At 43.3% G+C, this 23,680-nt stretch overlaps 1 protein-coding gene across 1 annotated transcript in view; it reads right to left on the bottom strand.

The window, feature by feature from the left end:
• The window catches only part of LOC121282821 (ethanolamine kinase 1-like), a 509,597-nt gene that overhangs the window by 472,594 nt on the left and 13,323 nt on the right, over positions 1 to 23,680 (bottom strand). The window contains exon 3 of the mRNA XM_041196636.1: positions 20,295 to 20,384. Coding sequence (XP_041052570.1) covers positions 20,295 to 20,384 — 90 coding nt within the window. The remainder of the gene's footprint in view (positions 1 to 20,294; positions 20,385 to 23,680) is intronic.

Genomic DNA, 23,680 nt, shown 5'->3' on the forward strand with positions numbered 1-23,680 from the left:
ATCATAACTTCATTAATTTAACACTTCACTTTTTATCTCTATCTGTCAAAATATCAATGTAATTATACTACCAGCAGTTTTGAGAAAATTACAGTCACATGCTAACGAGCTCTGGTAAAAAAGGTCAATGGGAAAAGTGTGTTTTCATTTCCTTTATGGTTTCTAAAATCATTGTATAGATTCAGCGCTGTTCAGAATTTTTCATGTTACATTATCATGCAGCTGGTGATATGCAAAACAGACCCACTGTAATCCCTCAACTCAAATCATAGTCTATCTGCAAGACTATTAAATAGCTTCAACTTGGGCTTGGAATTGAATAAAAGCATTTCTATGCCACTTCATCCGTTTTTACTAATGGTTAAAGACAGTTTTATCTTTGTGGAAAGTGACTCAAGAGATGTTTGATGGTTGCCCAGTTGACAACTTAATACATTGAATGACAATAGCCACAACCCAGCAGGATAACAAAATATGCAGCAATATTGGAAAAAAAATTCCAGTTATTCAGACTGATGGGAACTAAACTGACATAAAATCCAACTTGACAGTTATTGGTGTACAGCAGCCTAATGCAACACTGCTGGCCCAATCCTCCATCGAAACAGCTGCTATCAATATTGCAGGTGCTGTTGGCTGTACCTGTTAGCCTGTACTGTGCAGTTTTTATGAATTTATTTTTTTAAGTACATGCTACCAGCATTAACATGAGCTACACAATGCCAAGGATTTCAAATATCAGGGGAAAGAAGTAAAGAGCAAGTATAAAAATAAGAAGTGCTGGAAAAACTCAGCAGGTCTGGCAGCATCTGTGGAGAGAGAAACTGAGTTAAAGTTTTGAGTCCAATATGACCCTTCAGAGTAATACGAAGTAAGTTTAAACTTTTTCACTCAAACTGTAATACAGGGAATGGCATTAAGGTGGACAATATAAATGGACCAGATACCCAGACAGAACTGTTTCTAGAGAGAGATAAGATGTGGTGAGAATGTGGATAGGTAATGTTGATTTGATAGAAAGGGCTATTGATCATGGTTCTTACTGGAAAATACTTAAATTCTTATATACAGGACAGTACGGTGAATGATACTAACAATAAAACACAAATATCCAGATTTGTGCAGCTCCCTTGATCTCATATGCTATGTATTTGTCAATTATAATAATTAAGTCTTGCATATGATGCACACTTATTGTACACATTACCCTTACTTCCTACACAACAATTTTTGAGTTTTACACCATTTGCATTGAAAGAAATTGATGTCAACTTGTACTTGTCACATTGTGATTGCAAGCCTCCAGTCACCTGGTGGCTCATCAATCATGCCTCCACCTCCTCCAATTCTACTGCAACACACAAAATTGTATTTCCTCCATCTGTCCAACTCTTGCCTCTCTCTCTCCTGGATGTCCCCATTCTTTACTGTTGAACTTTAAAAACAACTCCTTTTTATTCTTACAGAATTTGCCTTCTCTCAAGTCACTTTAAGCTCTGTTCTTCCTTTTGCCTTGCTGGCTCCACCAATCTCATCTGCATAGGGACCAGTTTCATTTCACTTTTTTCCTGCTCCCATTCTACAAGTTGTTGCTTAATACTTCATTCCCCTTCTTTCCCATACCTTACCGTACTTCTCTACCTGTGGCAATTTTCTATTCACTCCTCAACCATTTCCTACCTTGCTCCTTATGCCAATTATCCACTTGCCTGCTACAAGGCCCTACTCATGCTTCTTTGTCACCGACAGCCATGATCTCCCTTTTCGTCTTCAGCTGCTATTCTCCCTTTATCCGGCCCCGCTCTAGTATGTTGGAAAAAATCTTTAGTATTACTGTCCTTCATCCATTGATGAATCAGTGAAAGATACAGCCTCACCACTGACTCTTAAACACATCTTAACTAGCACATTCTACAAATGGAAATATTCACAATTTGCTACTGTGCCTAACAACAATGCCAATTACACATTTTTGAATTCTCCTGTTCCTTTAGATTACCATATCTTGAACAATTAACTCTTCACACTTTTTGCTTTATGAATGGCTTCTAGTTAATGTTTTTGCATATTTACAAAGGCAAGTAAATGAGGCTCATCAACATTCCTTAATAACAAGACACAAACTGATTTGTGAATGGTGCCTTAAATAAAATATCTTACTGAATACAATTGAATCTGACAGGATATAAATGCAACAGTATTTTAAACTCAGTATGTACCAATAAGTTTATTTTTCTCTCTATTGCATCATGCTAGAATCTAGGTCAACACCTACAGTGCTCCAAACAGTAGAGATAAGACCAAGTTGAAGGTTAAACTGAAGAATGTAAGAAATTCTACAATTTTAGGTTGTGAGAATGACTTGAGCAGCATACAATTTAAACCTATTGAGTGGGCTGGATATTTTCTTCCACAATTGAGAATCAACTGCTATCTCAGAAGGATGCAAAGGGATAGGCAGATGTAACATTATGACAACAAGTATGAACAGAAGAAGCAACAAAGGCAACTCAAATAGTGGGGAGTTGCAAAGGGGCTGCTAAAGCCTGTAAACCGTGTTTTCTCTACATGCATAGAAATGCAGCCTTCAGCACTCAACAGCTTCAATCCCTTACAGATTAGTAAATCAATGTCAGAAAATGTTCAATGACCTGACCAGGACAGGCAAGGTAACAGGCCAGCCACTCTACCTTTTCTGCTTTGGATACCATACACTTTTCACCCTCTAAAATAAGTGGGGATTGGACAAATACATACCAGCAAAGAAAATGCCCTTGCTTTGGAATAATGGCCTCTTAATCTCATGTGTACTGATTTGGAAACAAAGAACATCAGTCTCCATGGACATTTTTTTCCATTGTTCATGGGATACTGGCATCGCTGACAAGGCCAGCATTTACTGCCCTAACTGCTCTTGAGAAAGTGATGATGAGCCACTTTCTTGAAACGCAGCAATGTATGATGTAAGTCTGTGTGATGTAGATACACCCACAGTGTTGTTTCATAGTGAGTTCCAAGATTTTAACACACAGTTTTTAATGAATTTCACTTGTAAAATACATGCTACCAGCTTTTAAAACTTTTAGGTTAAGATGTACATAGAAATAGACTGAGCTGCACACTGCCAAGGGTTTCATTGATGAAGAAACAGTGATACATTTCCAAGTCAGGATGGTGCGTGACTTGGAGGGGAGCATTCAGGTAGTGGTGTCCCCCTGTGCCTGCTGCCCTTGCCTTTCTAGGTTTTTTTATTCATTCATGGGATGGGGGCTTCGCTGGCTAGGCCAGCATTTATTTCCCAACCCTAATTGCCCCGAGAACTGAGTAGCTTGCTCGGCCATTTCAGAGCCTGTGGATCTGGAGTCACATATAGGCCAGACCGGGTAAGGGCAGCAGATACCCTAAAGTACATTAGTGAACCAGATGGATTTTTACAACAATCAGCAATGGTTTCAATGTTTTTTTTTTACTGAATTCAAATTCCACCATCTGTGATGGTAGGATTCAAACCCTGGGTCCCTGGATTACTAGTCTGGTGACAATGCCACTACATCACCGCCTCTCCAGTCAAGCTTGTGGGTTTGGGAGGTTTGTTGATGACACTTTGGCAAATTGCTACACTGCAACTGTATGTGACAGCAGACACATGTAACTTTATAATCCATTGTCCTCATTTATGGGAGTATTAGAGAAGGTTGATGCAGGCATCACGGGACTATGCAGAAGCTTCCTTGGAACCTTCTCCAGCTTCAACATCAAGCACCCGTACAGCCCCACCGCCCACAACACCCCCCAACCCTCCACCACCTCCAGAGCCCCTCCACCAGCTAGTCCATCCAATCTGGCAAAATGACTCAGGGACAGTCAGTACCCACTCCTCTATGTAATCACAAATTGCTGTCCTGGGTGTTCAGTTAGCTCAGTTGGCTGGACAGCTGGTTTGTGATGCAGAGTGATGCCAACAGCGTGGGTTCAATGAAGGCCCTGCCTTCTCAACCACGCCCCTTGCTTGAGGTGTGATGACCCTCAGGTTAAACTCACCACCAGTCGCCTCTCTCTAATGAGGGAGCAGCCAATGTCCTCTGGGATATGGTGACTTTAATTTGGGGACAGATTAAACAGCGTATTGTGCACCAACTTTGAGGCATTTGCAGGGTGCAAGTGACTTATACCAGTGTAACTTTACACCATGAGTTTGCATCTTCAAGAGAGGAGTGTGATAGTGTGTTGTCATTCAGATTGTTCGCTATAACAGGGTGCAGTAAACCCATTGCTAAATGTTTTATCTCAAAAGGTGGTTTTCCCCAGCAAAGAACAAGTACAATTGCAAACTGTACCCATTAGTGCAAAATACCTATGGTACCAATTTGAAATTCAAATTACGTTCTAGGAAAGTGGAATTAGTTTCTGCTCATTAAGCATACAATCACTAGATTTTCAATATCTGCTCATCTGTAATGTTAATTGGGAAAGAAGGCAAGATCTTAACTCCTTCCAGATCTGGCCCTAACCAAGATAACCAGTACTATAGTGGTAATTTTCCACTTTTGCACTGAGAGAGGAGAGGCTTGGCTGCCAGCAAGACTTGTCAGATATTTGGGACATGCTGTATGTCTTCTGATAAAAAAATTCTTAATTTCACTCCTGGTAGGTGTTGCTTCCCATTGGGAGCATAGATTCAGAAAATTATCCTGCGTCTACAAGTCCAGAACTCCCTAGACATTCAGTTGGTAATTGTCATAATTCATGGAATTGGCATGCGCAGAACTGAGGCATATGAGCCAAGAAGGTCCTATTTTAATTCCCAATATGCACTGATCTTACTGATGTTATTTTAGATGAAAGTAGGAGCACTATAATTAAACTTAGCATCTCAGGGTTATGGAAGGTCAAACTAAATAGGATTTTCACTTTGGATTGTTAACCTTTGGCACCCATTAGAAAGACTAATTCAGTGAATGCAAGGTGAGGATAGATTCATGCTTAGCAAGGATGATTCTCTCACAGTCAAGTAGCTTATTGACCCTCACTAGTCTAAGCTCTCAGAGCAGTCATTTAAGCAAGATATTTGAAGGACACTTGTGCCCACAGAATGATATTATAGCATGAGTCAACCCTTCATGAGAGGTGAGGGCTGATAGGGGTGGGAGAGGATCAGTAAGGGGGCAAAGTCAGGAAAAACAGTACAAAGATATGGTCGAATGAATTACAATATATCTATAATTCCCTAAAGGTACTTGAATATCGGTCGTCACTGTGACTAAATTAATAATACATTAGTTTTATCTGTTAGAGATTTACAACGGTACTTGTCTTATAATTTTACAGTATGAGCATTGAGTTATCCACTGTCAGGTTCAACTAAGCTATCTCACAAGTTTTCCTATACAGTAATCTGTAAAAATGTTATCCATGCCAGTATCTGTGCAGCAGCTGAGGGAAGGAACATTTAGACAGGGATTGCTAAGGAAGTGTCCTGCAGGGTGATGGGAAGGCAGGATGTGACATGGATGCCATTTCCCTGCTTCCCATTTCTTTAGTATACCACACAAAGATACCCTCTTTGCCTTCTGGGTAAAGCCACATACTTGGCCCTTCTCAAATGAATATTGATAAATCACATAATGTTCAGGCTCAGGCAGTCACAGGCAGTGGTGCCTACAGTAATGAATAGAATATCTTGGCCTGGATTTTGCCCAGAGTTCACCATCATTGCTCCTCTGAAACTGATAGCAAGCTCTGGAATCTGCACGAGCATAGTAAAACATGGAGATCCAGAAATTGCTGCCAGTGTTTCAATGCTTCTCCAAAGGCTGAACTATTGGGGTCCCCCCAGATTGCAATCAACTAGAAATGACTGAACTGAGGAGAACTTGTTCCTGCTCTATCAAGTTTCTTTGTCAGTTTTAACTATTTAAACAAAACGCTTCTATACTCTTCCTTTCTTCTCAATTTTATTATTTCTGGAACCTGAACAGGTTATCTTTATCATCATGCTGACTAGGTGTCTGGTGATGCTCCTATTGAATGGAATTTTAAATTTTTCACTGCCTACAGAAAGCTGAGGCACAAAGTGGCATATCATGATGCATGCGATACAACGTGATGATCAGAAGCTTGTCTGGTGAAGCCAGTATATGGTCAAATACCAAAATAACCCTATGTAAATCAATTCAAGCTCCTTCAATCCACTGAAATAAAACAGACATAGTTACTGCTCAGTCCTGACTTTAATCAGATGATGGCATGAATATTTCAAAGAAGCTGCTAATGTAAATAAAAGTGAACATTTTAACTGATAATACTACCATCTAAGGAAGGCTTAAGAAATAATCATTTTGTGTTGTCTATAGGATCACTTTAGTTCTCCCACCCACTCCCCCCACAAAGGCCGCCCCCCACACCATACCCACCATTCCAGAAGTGAAAAGTGACCCATAATTGCTCTTTATCTAATACTGGCACCCACAACTGATCTTATAATCTACAGCCTGTTTCATTTTACTTACCATTAGTTTTCAATCACTAAAGTACTTTTATTTTCCTCTATTTGACAGTTGTAGATCAAAACTACTTTTTACTCCACATTGAAATCATCCTTACATTACTAAGCACGATAGCGGGCATGAAAATGACATTTTACCCCCCTGGCCGCAATGGCAAGTTATCGCACCTTATCGTCCACTTCCTGGTGCATTCACGGGAAACACGTTGGAATGCTGGCATACAGGCTCGGATTTGCCTGCCATGCCATGACCTCAGGGCTTCCTTGCTCTGGGCGGCATATTTTGGTGCGCGGCCTACTTCATGTCTACAGGCCGGGACTACTCCAGGTGACAGATAGCTCCGAGAGCGAAGGCAATGGCAGCCCCCAAATTTAGTGACACCTTTTTGGGGTGCCTGCTGGATGCAGTGGAAAGCCACCGTGATGTCCACTACTCCCACTCTGGCCGCAGGAAGTCCACCAGAGTCACCGATCTGGACTGGGAGGCGGAGGTAGCGGTGGTCAGTACCAATGGAGAACAGAGAAGGTCAGCCACCTAGTGCAGGAAGAGGGTGAATGATGTCATTCGTTCTGCCAGGGTAAGTCAACCACTGCATCACTCTCAACTCACACACTTTCAAGCTCATCACATATCCACAAGGATCGCATACCTCAAGGGACAACACCACTAATAATCACACACACCCTCACATCTCCATCAGGTTCATATCCTCTGGAGCTCATGTCATCATCCAGTCCATGGCTCTACTCATAAATTCCATGCAGTGCCATGTATCTCTCTATTTGTTTTGATGCAGGAAAAGCTGGCTCACAACAGGAAGGAGAGGTCCCAGACCGGAGGTGGAGTGGTTGACATTAGGTCCCTCATTTTGAGGAGTGTGGCATCGCGCTACCTGGTGAAGACGTGGACCCGGTGACGGTGAGGTCGGTGACGAATACCCATGTGAGGATCCTGCACCACATCATCCCTCTCTCAATGCAACTGTGCGTGCTCCCTCTCCTGCTTTTGACTCTGCTGCCATGCAGTACTTATCTCTACTTTGGTTCATAGGGAGCTCTGCCAAGTGACCGATCAGCCAGCCAGTCGCACATCTCCATCCAGGTCCTCACCTCCAGCCAAGAGGACACCTCCTCCATGGAAGAACTGGAAATAAGCAGCCTGGCAGAGCCATCACAGTGCTTACCCACACCCTGCACCAGTTCAGAGGCATATACCTCAGTGGGACCTAGATGTAGAGAAGGCTTGGTTTCACAAACTGGCGGTCACCTGACAGACAGATGTCCGCAGCAGGAGGAGGCAGGTTCAGCTGAGCTCCCCGGCACTCAGAGGACTGTTGGGGAAGGGGCATCTGTTAGGCTGAGTTGGATGATGAATCTCTGGGTTCGGCCTTCCAAATCATCGTGGAAGGTCAGCATATGGCTGGAGAACATCACGCAGAGCTGTTGGAAGCTGTGAACAGAGTGGCACGCGAGTTGGAGGAGTGCATCCGCCTGCTCTCTGGTGAAGTGGTGACCACATGTACGCATATGGAGGTCTCCATGAGAAGGATGGCAGATGCCATGGAGACCCTGGTCCAGCAGAACGCTGGGATGCATGTAGACCTGCACTCCATCGCGGTAGCCATGGGTGAGTTCCTGCAGTGACAACGCAAGAGAGAAATGGGGCACCTCAATGTCCCTCCAGGTGCTCCTTCCCCTCCTGGGGTCAAGCCGGGGCTCTCGGGCACCCAAAGGGAGGAGGGGCGGCAGTTGGCCACCCCCGGACCATCCACTCAGAGGCTGTCTGCTCCCTCTGCGTCCGCTTTGCCTGTGATCCCCTCAACCTCATCCTCTGTCATTGCAGAGGGAGCAGATAGTCCACAGGAGGACAGCCAAAGCAAACTGGGGGCCTCAAGGCCTCAGCTGTCCACAGGATGCACGCCAAAGTCATCAGAGGTAACAGGGGTCAACCATTGCACAGGCTGTCTCCACCCCTACTGCAGATGTCAGGGCAGCACTGAGAAGAAGCACTCAGCCTAGAAATTCTGATCACAAGTGGTTGCACGGGGCAAACTCATTTTGTCACTTTATAATCTGAAAATATATTCACTTTCACTGAGTAATGTATAATGTTGTTTTTCAGATTCATTAACAGGCTTTGTGACTGCTCCCCCACATCCCCCACTAACAGTTCAGCTGCATGCAACCAGGCCACGAGTGATTCTGGAGGGAGAAGTGACCATGGCAGGGTCTTTCAGGGCTCATGCAAGGACTCTCCCACGCACGCAAAGCCTTCATCCATCACGCTCATCGCACTGTCCTGAGCATTTTCAATGCTGGCTGCTGGGGTTCTCTTTCAGTTGTCCATCTGAGCTGACCTGCATCTCCACCCACCCACCTGTGCCTATCCAACATGAGGCTCCACCCACTTTTGATTTTGGAAAGATGGTGGAGGTTAAATCCCTCCATGAGCTCCCACATCATTTCCCATCCCCCAGTCACCCATGTCCTTCCCCCCCATAACCATAGACTCTCTTGGCATAACCTACGACTCCCCACCATCACCAGAATCCTTGTCATTCCAGGATGTCCAGGTGAATGTGCACAATTCCTACCTTCCGGAAAATCCCACCCCCATTCACATTGATCTCCCTGACCTCCTCCTTCCCACGCCCCATGTCCATGTTTAACTCCACCAACTGTGTCCACCAACCACACCTGTCACCCATTCTACTGATACCGTTGCACCTCATCCTCCCACCCTACCAGCTCCCTCTGTCCCCTGTTACTCTAACCATCCCCTCCTACCACACCCGTCCTGACTTCGCTCCCCAGGAGACAGTCATTGACTCCACAGACCCCTCCCTTGCATGTTCACCTGGACATTCCAACCCCCTCCAACTCACCCTTACTCCTTCCTCCCCCGCTTACACCTTCCTCCCTCCCGGTAGTCCCTCCTCCCTCCCAGAAATCTTTACCCCTCTGGATTACCTCCTCCACCCAGACACCTTCCTTCTCCCCCGGCAACCTCATTACCCCCTCCCTCCCAGGTACAACTTTCTCTCCCACCTACACCTACCCCCTTTTGTCGATCATCCATACCAGCCCATGGCGATGTCCGTGAATTTCCGAAGCAGGTCTGAAGCATCAGCGGAGACTATGGAATATGATGCGAGCTCATGGCGAAGTCCGTGAAGTTCTGAAGCCTCAGCAAAGTCAAAACTGCTGCTTGGAGACCTCCCACCTCCCAAGAGCGGCTTCCCGGTGGAGCCATGTGCAAGAGGATCCACATAGCATGTGATGCAAGTGTTTCTCCAAGGCCCAGTAACTGTAGGCCTCCAGCATCTTCTTCTCCTCAGCTGTCTGCAACCTGAGCAAGGCCCTAAAGGTTTGGTCCCGACTTCTGCATTCCATGCTTGTCCAGATGTGTTCTGTGCCGGCATATTTTCCCGCTGGCGTAACGGTAAATTGGGCATGGTGGGGGAGAGGGGGGTGGAACGATTCCGGTCGGGCCTTACTTTGCATCCCTTTAGCGGGATGCAAATCAGGTTCATGCCGGCTTCCAGCAGGATTCGCAGTCAGCCATGGTGGACACCATTGGATGATCCCACTGTGATTTCATGCCAGCTTAAACTGATTTTGGCCGCTCCCACCGAATTGTCCCTCTCCACCCGGCGTGACCCCCACCACAAGCAGGAGCAGACGATTCTGCCTACAATAGTCTTCCCTGCATAGTTGAAGGCCATGGAATAAAAGGGACAATAGCAGCATGGGTACAAAATTGACAAAGTGACAAGACATAGAGAGTAGCGGTGAACAATTGTTCAGAATGAAGGAAGGTATATAATTGATGTTCCCCACTATTCGGATATCTGAAGGTATGTTGCCCAGTTAATGTAGTGGAAGCTTTCGTGTCCACTTCCATTCTAACAGGTCTACCATTCACTTTCACTGTTACATGTATTGGTTCTGTCTTTCCAACCTTCAAATTAAACAACGAGTAAATTTCTGAATTTGTTGTTTCAGGCTTTTCTACATTGTAGATCTCACTGTGTTTTTTCTTTTGTTTAAAAGTCTGCTTGATTGCACTGTCTCATTATATGCCAATTTCTATGACAGTAAAAACATTCGATTGGTGTTCCCTGTGGTCGAACAAAGGACTAGGACCTCTACTTTGCTTGGTATTCATTAATGGCCTAAACTTGGGTGTGCAGGGAACCATTTCAAAATTTGTAGCTGACACAAGGCTTGGAAGTATTGTGAACTGTGAGGAGGATAGTGATAGACTTCAAGAGGACATAGACAGGCTGGTGAAATGGGCAGACTGGTGGCAAATGAAATTTAATGCAGAGGAGTGTGAAGTGATACATTTAAGAACAAAATGAAGCAATATAAAACAAAGGGTATAATTCTAAAGAAGGCACAGGAATAGTGAGACCTGTGTGTATATGTGTATTGAAGGTAGCAGGGTATGTTGAGAAAATGGTTAAAAAGTCATAAGAGATCCTGGGATTTATAAATAGAGCATAGAGTACAACAGCAAGGAAGTTATGGTGAATCTGTATAAAACATTGGTTCTGTCTCAACTGGACTAGTATTGTAATTATGGTTTTATCTAATGTGTAATATACCTTTAAGAAGAATGTTTGTTGAGGAAGATCACATGATCTTTAATACCCAATAGAGGAGTAGCATGGGCTACTTCTGTAGTTAGTAGTTAGTAGAGTGTAGCAATAAAGTTTAAAGTAAAAGCACACGTGTAGTTGCCGCTGAGTACCCTTCTAAATAAACTATAAGTTTTCCTCCTAAGAAGTGTCCACTGATTAACTCTATCAACAGTATCAACTCGGCCGTCTCACAGCAAACTGGTGATGAGGATCCACAGGTTCCAACAAATAGGTGATAAGGATAAAACAAGTTTAACAGAAGAAATCAAGTGAAATGAAATCGGCACTGTACCTCGCACAAGTAGAAGTTCAGTTCGAATTGAAAAAGTTATTCCTTCTCAGGATGTCGCAATTCGGAAGAATTGAACCTTTTGATCCAAGCATGGACGATTGGCCTCGTTATATTGAACGCCTCACATTCTTTTCCCAAGCGAACCAGATTACAGGGAAAGAGAAGAGGCAAGCGATCTTCTTAAGCACATGTGGGAATAAAACCTATGGCTTGATTCAAAGTTTGATGGCACCCAGTGCCCCAGATTCAAAAAATTTTGATGAATTGGTGGGCTTTGTGAAAGGTCATTATCAACCAAATCCCTCAGTAACGATGCAAAGGTTTAAGTTTAACTCAAGAAATAGAGCCCCAGGGGAGACAGTTGCATGCTATGTAACAAGTTTGAAGCAGTTAATAGAACATTGTGAGTTTGGTACATCTCTGGGTGACATGCTCAAAGATCTAATAGTGTGCAGTGTGAATGAGGACACTATTTTTAAGAGACTATCTGAAGTAAATTTGAACTTCAAGAAGGCACTAGAGAAAGCACTGGCCATGGAAAGTGCAGTAAGAGATTCAAAAGCAATACAGGGCGTACTAAATAGCACCGTCTTCCACATCGGGAGGGAAACCCCAGCTAAAAAGGGCAGAAAAATGCAAGAATCTGCCGAGAAGCAGGAAACAGCCAGAAAATGAGAACAAGTGACTTAGCAGCGAAAACAAGGAATCATTTCAATAGTGGTAGAAACAAGCAGTCTTTCAATGACTGGCAGTTTAAAAAATCGAATGTTTTTACTGTCATAGAAATTGGCATATAATGAGACAGTGCAATCAAGCAGACTTTTAAACAAAAGAAAAAACACAGTGAGATCTACAATGTAGAAAAGCCTGAAACAACAAATTCAGAAATTTACTCATTGTTTAATTTGAAGGTTGGAAAGACAGAACCAATACATGTAACAGTGAAAGTGAACGGTAGACCTGTTAGAATGGAAGTGGACACGAAAGCTTCCACTACATGAACTGGGCAACATACCTTCAGATATCCGAATAGTGGGGAACATCAATTAAATTTAGAAGAAACAACTGCCCAATTAAAAGCACGCACAGGTGATGGCATTCAAATCAGAGGCATAAGCAGAGTAACTGTCCATTATGGAAGCCAATTGGCAAAGCTACCCTTGACGGTGGTAGCAGGTGAGGGGCCAAGCCTCCAGGGTTGAAACTGGCTAAAGGAGATTAAGTTAGAATGAGCTGAAATTTTCCAGTTGAGAGCAAGTGGGTTACCAGGGCTACTTTGAAAGTACACCACAGTCTTCAAGGACGAACTTGGGAAAATCCAGGAGCTGCAGGCAAAAATTCATATGGATCCAGAGACAGCCCCCTGAACTCCCTGACTGGTACCTTATGCAGTGTGAGAAAAAGTCGACACCGAACTGGACAGACTAGAAAAAATTGGGCATTGTACAACCTGTGCAGTTCTCAGAATGGGCAGCGCCCATTGTCCCCATCCTTAAACCCAACCAAAGCATCCAAATTTGTGGGGACTACAAATTGATGGTTAATAAAGTAGCTTAGCTAGACAGACACCACATTCCAAAAATTGAAGTCCTGTAACTCTTTCAAGTACAAACACGTTTCCATCTGTTCCTATTCAGATGAAGTTACATTGTTTCATAGTTTGCCATTGTGAGATTTGAACTCTTGATCTTGGGGTTACAAGCCCAGTACCATAACCACTTGGCTATTTAGGCCAAGCCTCGAAGTCCTGTATGCCAAGCTGGCAAGTGGAACCACTTACATGAAGCTTGATATGAGTCATGCTTATCAACAACTAGAGTTAAATAATGCCTCCAGGGAATTTGCCACAATTAATACCCACAAAATACTCAATTGCCATTCAGCATCTCCTCAGCTTGCACCATCTTCCACAGAACAATGGAAAGTTTACTGCAAGGACGGCCCAGGTTGTAGCCTATTTAGACAATGTTTAGGTGACAGGATTCACTGAAAAGAGCATTTGTCAAACTTAGAAGAAGTCTTAAAATGTTTCTTGCAAGCTGGAGTGTGTTTAAAAAATGAAAAGTACACATTCCAACTGATGGAGGTAATCTATTTGGGTCACCAGATAGTTTCACAGGGCTTCCATCAGGTTGAGGAGAACGTGAGAGCCATAAGAGAGGCACCTGTGCCAAAGAATGCCTGAGAGCTCAAATCATTCCCAGGAATGATCAACTGTTATGGGCGCTTCTTACCCAAATTGTCTACAGAACTGGCCCATCTACATTATCAACTCAAAAGAACTAATGTTGGTCTTGGGAGGCACCCCAGAAAGAAGCTTTCATAAAGGTGAAGCAATTGTTGTACTCATCCAACCTTCATTACAATTACAATTCACTATGACCAGAAGAAAGAGTTGGTGTTGACATGGGATGCATCCCACTTCAGAGTGGGAGCAGTGCTCTCTCATTGGATGGACCAAGGCACATTATGGACTATAGGTTACAAACGAAGAACACTCACCACAGCGGAAGAGGGATACTTACAGATAGAAAAAGAAGGCCTGTCCATCATCTTTGGTGTCAAGAAATTTCACCAGTACGTACATGGCTGCCATTTTACAATCGTTTCAGACCACAAGCCATTGCTGGAATTGTTTAGTGAGGACAAGGCTATGCCACCTATAGCCTTGGCAAAAATACAACGATAGACTTTAACCCTGGCAGCATACAAATACACTTTCATACATGGGCCTGGCAGTCGAATCGCAAACACCGATGCTCTTAGTCGTTTGCCTTTACAAGAAAATGATGAGCATATCCCAATTCCACAGGAACTTGTTTTACTGTTAAATTTCTTAGATTCCGCGCTGGTATGTGCTTAACAGATCAGAGACTGGACAAGTCGGGACTGAGTCCTATCTCAAGTATGAGAACAAGTGCTTCATGATTGGTCACAAGGGCCTGCATCTGACGAAATCAAACCATACTTCAACAGAAGACATGAAATAACCAGCCAAGACGGCATCTTATTGTGGGAGCACAGTAAAACAAGTTCCTGTGGAATTGGGATATGGTCATCATTTTCTTGTAAAGGCAAACGACTGAGAGCATCGGTGTTTGCGATTTGACCGCCAGGCCCATGTATGAAAGTGTATTTGTATGCTGCCAGGGTTAAAGTCTATCATTGTATTTTTACCAAGGCTATGGGTGGCATAGCCTTGTCCTCACTAAACAATCCTAGCAATGGCTTGGGGTCTGAAATGATTGTAAAATGGCAGCCATGTACGTACTGGCAAAATTTCTTGACACCAAAGATGATGGACAGGCCTTCTTTTTCTATCTGTGAGTATCCCTCCAAAGGGAAGGGAGGGACTTTTAATTGAACTACACAGCAGACATGCAGGAATATCCCGAATGAAGACCACAGCCCGCAGCTACCTATGGTGGCCTGGGATGGAAGGGCAAATAGAGAGTTTAGTGAAGAATTGTGTGCTATATCAGCAACTGCAAAAGTTGCCTTCAAAAGCTCCGTTACACCCTTGGGAGTGGCCAGGAAGACCATGGGTGCAGTTACACATTAATAAAGTGGGATCTTTCATGGGAACAATGTTTCTGCTCATTGTTGATGCCCATTCAAAATGGATGGGCATATATGAGGTGAAGTCACCGTCTTCTGCTACAATGGAGAAGTTATGTCAAAGTTTTGCCATTAACAGGCTACCAGAAGTAGTTGTTTCTGATAACCGCACAGCATTTATGAGTGTTGAGTTTCAACAGTTTATCAGTCTCAATGGTATCACTCATTTAAAAACTTCACCGTACAATCCTTTCTCAAATGGACTGGCCAAAAGGGTGGTTCAAACATTCAAGGCAGGCATGAAGAGGCTAACTAGAGATTCCTTAGCAACCAAGCTAGCACACTTTCTTTTCTATTATAGGAGCACACTTCACACAACAACAGGTGTCACACCTGCGGAGTTATTGATGAAACGCTGTCTCAAGATGAGATTGAGCTTAATAAGGCCAAATTTAGAGGGGAAGGTGAAAAGGAGTCAGGGAAGCCAGAAAACTAGACATGACTGGCATAGTCATGAGAGGAAATTTACCATGGGAGAGATGGTATACGTGAAGAGCTTTGGAGAAGGACCAAAGTGGTTACCAGGTGAAATAAGTGAAGTGACTGGATCTCTATCTTACCACATGGAGGTGGAAGGCTGAGTCATACAGAGATATGTGGATCATGAAAGGAAGAGAAAAACAAATCACCAAGAATTGATTCCACCAGTGTTCATGACTGGGCCAATGTTTCCTGTTGAGAGTACTCAACCCAGTACAGACATGTCTGATGTTCCTGTAAGAGTTGAGGATACAGAACTGCAAGTGCCCACTGAAGCATCTGATGTTCAGGCAACTCCGGAAAAGGAGGCTCCTGACAAAGAATCTGAAGTTGTACAGCTGAGATGCTCTACTTGCCTAAGGAAACCCCCAAAAAGACTGAATTTGTAAATTACTTATCTGCGTAAATATTTTGCTATCTTGAGAAAATTGTAACATACACGTAAAATGTATATCCGAGTAAAAGGGGAGGGATGTGGTTTTATCTAATGTGTAATATGCCTTTAAGAATAATGTTTGTTAAGGAAGATCACATGATCTTTAATAGCCAATAGGGGAGTAGCATGGGCTACCTTTGTGTTTACTAAAACCCGCTTTCACAGCTATATCTCCTTTCTCAGTGACTGTCTCTGTCTCCGACTTACCCCACGTGGATTTCAACTGAAATTCCACCCCTCATGTTTCGAACCCACCAAGGATTACAGGTATCTCCGGGACATAAAACGTTTCTCGGACTGCTGTTCCCATCACATTCTGAAATCCACACTCAGTGCCATGCGCCACCATATGAACACACTCGACCTCTCCCTCCAGCAGCACCGCCGTACCCTTTTTCAAAGCTGCGCGTGCCCCCAGTTTCATTTTATTCTTCGGCTCATCCGACGCCTCAACAAGAAACTTTTTCTCTTTCTCTCAAGTGCTAAGGAACGCAAGCTCCAACAACTCATCGACACCAACACCCATTTAGGACCCTCCACCCCGGCCCGTCCCTCCGTCCCCACCCCATCTTCCAATCCCAACCCCAGCCGTGTATTCACTATACCCCCTGACCTTCCCCTCTCCGATGCTGAACGTTCAGTGCTCAGCAAAGGACTTATTTTCATACCCTTACGCCCTCACCTCAATGAATTTCGGGCTCGGCATGATGCTGAACTCTTCTTCCGCCGTCTTCGTCTCCGGGCTCACTTCTTTGGGCAGGAGTCCTCTCCCAGTTCAATGGATCCTTTTACCCATCTCTAATATTCTCCCTCCACCTGGACACCTCCCTCTGGATTCTTACCTTCTCTTGATCTTTTCATTGAGAACTGTCGGCGCGACATTAGTTGTCTCAATTTCTCTGCTCCTCTCACTCATTCTAACCTGTCTCTCTCTGAACTTACTGCACTCCATTCTTTCAGGTCCAACCCTGACATTGTCATCAAACCCGCTGACAAGGGTGGTGCTGTTGTTGTCTGGCGCACTGACCTCTACCTCGCGGAGGCTGAGCGTCAACTCGCAGACACTTCCTCCTACCTCTCCCTGGACCATGACCCCACCACTGAACATCAAGCCATTGTTTCCAGGACTGTCACTGACCTCATCTCCTCTGGGGATCTTCCTCCCACAGCTTCCAACCTGATAGTCGCCCAACCTCAGACGGCCCGCTTCTATCTCCTACCCAAAATCCACAAACAGAACTGCCCCGGTAGACCGATCATCTCAGCTTGCTCCTGCCCCACAGAACTCATTTCTCATTATCTTGACTCCCTTCTCTCTCCCCTTGTCCAGTCCCTTCCCACCTACATCCGTGATTCCTCTGACACCTTACGTCACATCAACAATTTCCAGTTCCCTGGCCCCAACCGCTTCCTCTTCACCATGGACGTCCAATCCCTCTACACATCCATCCCCCACCAGGATGGTCTGAGGGCCCTTAGCTTCTTCCTCGAACAAAGGCCCGAACAATCCCCATCCACCACTACTCTCCTCCGTCTGGCTGAACTTGTTCTCACACTGAACAATTTCTCCTTCAACTCCTCTCACTTCCTCCAAATAAAAGGTGTGGCTATGGGTACCCGCATGGGCCCCAGCTATGCCTGTCTCTTTATGGGGTATGTGGAACATTCCTTGTTGCAGTCCTACTCCGGCCCCCTTCCACAACTCTTTCTCCGGTACATCGATGATTACTTCGGTGCCGCTTCATGCTCTCGTCGGGACTTAGAAAAATTTATTAATTTTGCTTCCAATCTCCACCCCTCCATCACTTTCATGTGGTCCATCTCTGACACTTACCTTCCCTTCCTTGACCTCTCTGTCTCAATTTCTGGTGATAGACTGTCCACCAATATCCATTACAAACCCACCGACTCCCACAGCTACCTCAAATACAGCTCCTCACACCCCGCTTCCTGTAAGGACTCCATCCCATTCTCTCAGTTCCTTCGCCTCCGTCGCATCTGTTCCGATGATGCCACCTTCAAAAACAGTTCCTCTGACATGTCCTCCTTCTTCCTTAACTGAGGTTTTCCACCCACGGTCGTTGACAGGGCCCTCAACCGTGTCCGGCCCATCTCCCGCGCATCCGCCCTCACACCTTCTCCTCCCTCCCAGAAACATGATAGGGTCTCCCTTGTCCTCACTTATCACCCCTCCGCATTCAAAGGATCATCCTCCGCCATTTCCGCCAACTCCAGCATGATGCCACCACCAAACACATCTTCCCTTCACCCCCCCCATCGGCATTCCGTAGGGATCACTCCCTCCGGGACACCCTGGTCCACTCCTCCATCACCCCCTACTCCTCAACCCCCTCCTATGGCACCACCCCATGCCCACACAAAAGATGCAACACCTGCCCCTTCACTTCCTCTCTCCTCACCGTCCAAGGGCCCAAACACTCCTTTCAAGTGAAGCAGCATTTCACTTGCATTTCCCCCAACTTAGTCTACTGCATTCGTTGCTCCCAATGTGGTCTCCTCTACACTGGAAAGACCAAACGTAAACTGGGCGACCGCTTTGCAGAACACCTGCGGTCTGTCCGCAAGAATGACCCAAACCTCCCTGTCGCTTGCCATTTTAACACTCCACCCTGCTCTCTTGCCCACGTGTCTGTCCTTGGCTTGCTGCATTGTTCCAGTGAAGCCCAACGCAAACTGGAGGAACAACACCTCATCTTCCAACTAGGGACTTTACAGCCTTCCGAACTGAATATTGAATTCAACAACTTTAGGTCGTGAGCTCCCTCCCCCATCCCCACCCCCTTTCTGTTTCCCCCTTCCTTTTTTTTTCCAATAAATTATATAGATTTTTCTTTTCCCACCTATTTCCATTATTTTTAAATATCTCAAAATCTTTTATGCTCTCCCCACCCCCACTAGAGCTATACCTTGAGTGCCCTACCATCCATTCTTAATTAGCACATTCATTTAGATAATATCACCAACTTTAACACCTATGTGTTCTATTGTTGTTGACATCTTTTGATGATCTGCTTCTATCACTGCTTGTTTGTCCCTACAACCACACCCCCCCTCCACTTCTCTCTCTCTCTCTCTCTCTCTCGGCCCCCCCAACCCACCCCACCCCCCCCACACACCTTAAACCAGCTTATATTTCAACTCTTTCTTGGACTCGAACTCAAGTTCTGTCGAAGTGTCATGAGGACTCGAAACGTCAACTCTTTTCTTCTCCGCCGATGCTGCCAGACCTGCTGAGTTTTTCCAGGTAATTCTGTTCTTGTTTTGGATTTCCAGCATCCGCAGTTTTTTTGTTTTTACCTCTGTAGTTAGTAATTAGAAGTTAGTCGAGTGTAGAGATGGAGTTTGAAGTGATAGCACATGTGTAGTTGCTGCTGGGTATCTTTGTAAATAAACTATAAGTTTTCCACCTAAGAAGTATCTGCTGATCAACTCTATCAACAGTACCAACACGGCCACCTCTCGCAACAAACTCGTGACGAGAATCCACAGGATCCAACAACTAGTGTGTCCAATTCTGGGTAACACACTTTAGTAAGGATGTGAAAGCTTTAGAAAGGGTGCAGAAAAGATTCACAAGAATGATTTCTGGGATGTGAGTCTTCAGTTATATGAATAGATTGGTGAAGCTGGATCATTCTCCTTAAATAAAAGGTTTAGAGAAGATCTCATAAAGGTGTTCAAAATCATGAGGGGTTTAGACAGAGTAGATAGAGAACTGTTTCCATTAGCGGAAAGGTTGAGAACCAGGGGACGAGGGTTTAAGATGATTGGCAGAAGGATCAATAGTGACATGAGGAAACACTCTTTTATGCAGTGAGTAGTTAGGATTTGGAATGCATTATCTGAGGGTTTGAGGGGGCAGAATTGGATAAGCACATGAAAGTGAAAAAAATTGCAGGGCTGCAGGGAAAGGGTAGGTTTGGAACTAGCTGAGTTGCTCTTGCAGAGAGTAGGCTGGGGCACAATGTGTTGATTTAAATGAAGTTTACACAATGTGTGAACAATTCTGCAACATTTGTATTAGAAATAGCTACAAATTAGGCTGGTCAAAGAGGTCACTAGGAATAATTAGCATGCTAATACAATTGCTTTGTTTCTTATTTCTATTTAGGCACTAACCCATTTAAAATGCGTTAATGCTTCTGTTAAAACAGCTGAAAAAGAAATTTAGTATGAATGCATTAAGAAATGCTTTAATATTTAAAGAGCTGTATTTCAAGGGAAAACAATTGATTTTGTTCCTACCTCACATTTGCTTTTGGGCTCGGCTGGCTGGTGCGCAGTAAGGTCAGGTACTTGGAGACCGTCTTCCAAAGGACAGGTTCAGAAGGATAGCAATTATCAGTTTGCACAGAATGAAGTTGAGCCATTTCCTTGGCTACAAGCCTATGGAGATAAATGTAAAATACATGTAATATTAATTTATATATCATTAATATATTATTAGTGTATTATTACTGCTGCAAATTATGTTTCAATCTGCTAAATCTTTCACAATATAGAAAAAAAAATCAGAAAGTGTTATTAATACTCAGCAGGTCTGGCAGCATCTGTGGATGGAGAAACAGAGTTAACATTTTGAGTTGAATATGACTTCTTCTGAATTTTGAAGAGTCACATTTGACTTAAAACATTAACTCTGTTTCTCTCTCCACAGAAGTTGCTCGGTCTGCTGACTATTTCCAGAACTTCCTGTTTTTATTTCAGATTTCCAGTATTTTGCTTAAAATCAGTATTTATTTGGATTTTGTTAGTAATGAAAAAGCTTTAAAATACATTTTCAGATCTATCATATGTACCTTTACTGCAAATCAAGAGGTAATGATGAGCCAATACAAAGTCTTAATAAGGTCTTAGTTAGCATATTGTGTGCAGTATTGGCTCCACAGTTTGAGATGGATTACAGAGTTTGGAAAGGACATTGAGGCTTTAGAGAGGGTACAACACAGATTTACTAGGAAACTGCCCAACATGAGAAAATACAAATACTAAGATAAAATGATAAATTGTGTGTTTTTTTTCATTAGTACAATACAGATTATAGGATGATATGAAAGAACTGTTAAAATTATGATAAGATGTGACATAGTATGTAGGAACAGACTGGTTTTGTAGTTGAGAGATCAAGAATGAGAGCCAATAGACACAAGATTAGAAGTTAGAGATTTACAACACAGGACAAATTTCTTTACACGAAGTATTAATTGAGAGCTGTGGAACTTACCTCTGGAATTAATGGCTGAGACAGAAACTATGGCCGTGATTTTCTGGTCCTGCCAGCAGTGGGAATGGGCATGGGTAGGACCAGAAAATTTGGAGAGCAGCCAAAAGTCCATTGACTTTGGGCAGGAATTTCCAGTCCTGCCGATGTCAGGGCCAGAAAATCCCTGTCAACATTCAAGATTAGGTTGTATAGTTCGATAAAGGATTGAAGGGATATGGGAACAGGATAGGTAAATGTGATTCAAAATATTTGGTTGCATGGAGAATAAATGCAGATATGGATTGGTTGAACTGAATGGCCCATTTCCATTTAATAATTTCTACGTATAGCCTTGGAGTACACTTTTCTCCAAGCCTTATCAAAATTTTTTCTAATAAGAACATTATTCCTAAATCTTTTATACCCTGTCTGTCAACCACCTTTTTATGTATCAGAGATTTCTAACAGAATCCTTTGGAACATCTTATCAAACATCTTGTCTGACAGCATCTGTGGAGAGAGAAACAAAGTTAATGTTTCAAGTCCATATGACTCTTCTTCAGAGTCATAGTCATATGGACTCAAAATGTTAACTCTGTTTTTCTCCCTTCACAGATGCTGTCAGACCTGCTGAGCTTTTCCAGCATTTTCCGTTTTTATTTCAGATTTACAGCTTCTTCAGTATTTTGCTTTTATCAAACATCTTCTTCAGATATATATACACTCCATCTACTGCATTTACTTAATTTATCCATTCACTTCTAAAGAAGGCACACCCTGATTAATTCATGCATCTTTAAATGCTAACAATTTTTATTGATTCTAAGTGTTGCTTATAGCAGCTCCTAGTCTAAACTAGGCTATAGTTACCTGGTTTATTCATCCACCCCACCCACATATTGAATAGAGGTGCTACATTGTGCACTCACTTTGTCCACACTATAATTTACATATGCAGAATAGACTAAGAAACTGTGATCAGGACTATTTCCACTCTGCTTTCCCTTAATAGCCTAAAGTACATGCCATCAGAGACCAGCATTTTACCCACCTTGAGTTCTGCTAATCTATTCAGAACTAATTCCTTTTCTGCAGTTATCATTAGCAATTACTCCATTTTCTCCTCTAGTACACCTTCTCCCCTTTCCCATCCCTAAGGCATTGGTTGAAATCAGTGGAACAATATTAATAATGAAAACATTTATCTGCATTTCCATTCTCTGCTATTTTGAAGAAGGCACTAACATACTCATTTTTAACCAATTAGCAGACAAAGTTCATGTAAGTCCATAAATCCATCATTAGGTTTGTCACTAATATTGAAGGGACTGATTTCATTTGAAGTAAAGCAGGTTGGGCAATGGTTACACAGTTAATACTGTCTCACCAATATCTCATTCAAGTGGTCATTGCTTATTTATCATCACGCTCATTGACAGTGGGGGAATATTGCAGTTGCACACTATCCAGGACCACCCAGCATCAACATGAGTACACTTCCCATCTGGATCACCAGCTTGTGATCAGGATTCCAAAAGCTAAGTTCAAGGCGATAATTTTAATTTAACTCACTTGGAAGAAAACTCACAAGATCGGATTGTTCACCCATTTTATAACCTAGCCCAATTTTACTTTTAATTGACTTCACTGGGCAGTACATCAAGAGGGTGTTAAACTGGAGGCTGAGTTGAGCCTGTCAGTTTCTTCTTGAGCAGGTTAGGTTAAAATTAGCCATTAACTATTGTGCCTCTACAACCCCCTCAGTTTAAGCTATCTAACTAGACAAATAGCATCACTGAGCAGTGCACTTGCTGACTGAGCTCTCAGTGGAGCTAATTTGAATGGTAAGACAGACTTATGCCTCTGTTAGGCGTAGAGCATTTCGAAATATCCAATTCTGGGAGATGCATGCAGACCTGTCAAGCATCATGCAATAGGAGTCATGACTGGTTTGGATTGATAGCTTGGTTGTGATATTAGATTTAATTTTTTCAACCAAACCAGTCTTGCTGAAACTGTAACCCTAATACCACATCATAAGGGGCTAAATTTGCAAAAATAGATGACTTGAGCAAGATTGATTGAGTTGTGCCACTTTAGGGATAGCAACATTGTCAAATAATGAATTGCTTAAGCAGATGGAGACCATATTTGATGCTGGGTCAAAAGAAGGACATGTAGTTAAGCAAACCAAATTGGCTAACTGGCCCTGTCCAAAGGCAAACTAGATTAAAGCATAAACATTTCTACTGGAAAAAAGAAATCAACACAGCAGATCAAGGATAGTTATAAAATTCAGCTGAAGGCAATGAAGAATGCTAACATAACAGTCAAATGACACTGGAGAAGGTGTTGGATGTGGTCTTTTTCAGCTATCTTAGGAATCAGATAGTCTAATGTCACTGAAGGGTTCCACAAGGCAAGACAGTGTTGCAAGATATGGCAGAGGTTTTAAATGGCTACTTTGCATCAGCCTTCA

Source organism: Carcharodon carcharias, chromosome 10, assembly GCF_017639515.1.
Source record: "Carcharodon carcharias isolate sCarCar2 chromosome 10, sCarCar2.pri, whole genome shotgun sequence".
Taxonomy (NCBI): Eukaryota; Metazoa; Chordata; class Chondrichthyes; order Lamniformes; family Lamnidae; genus Carcharodon; species Carcharodon carcharias.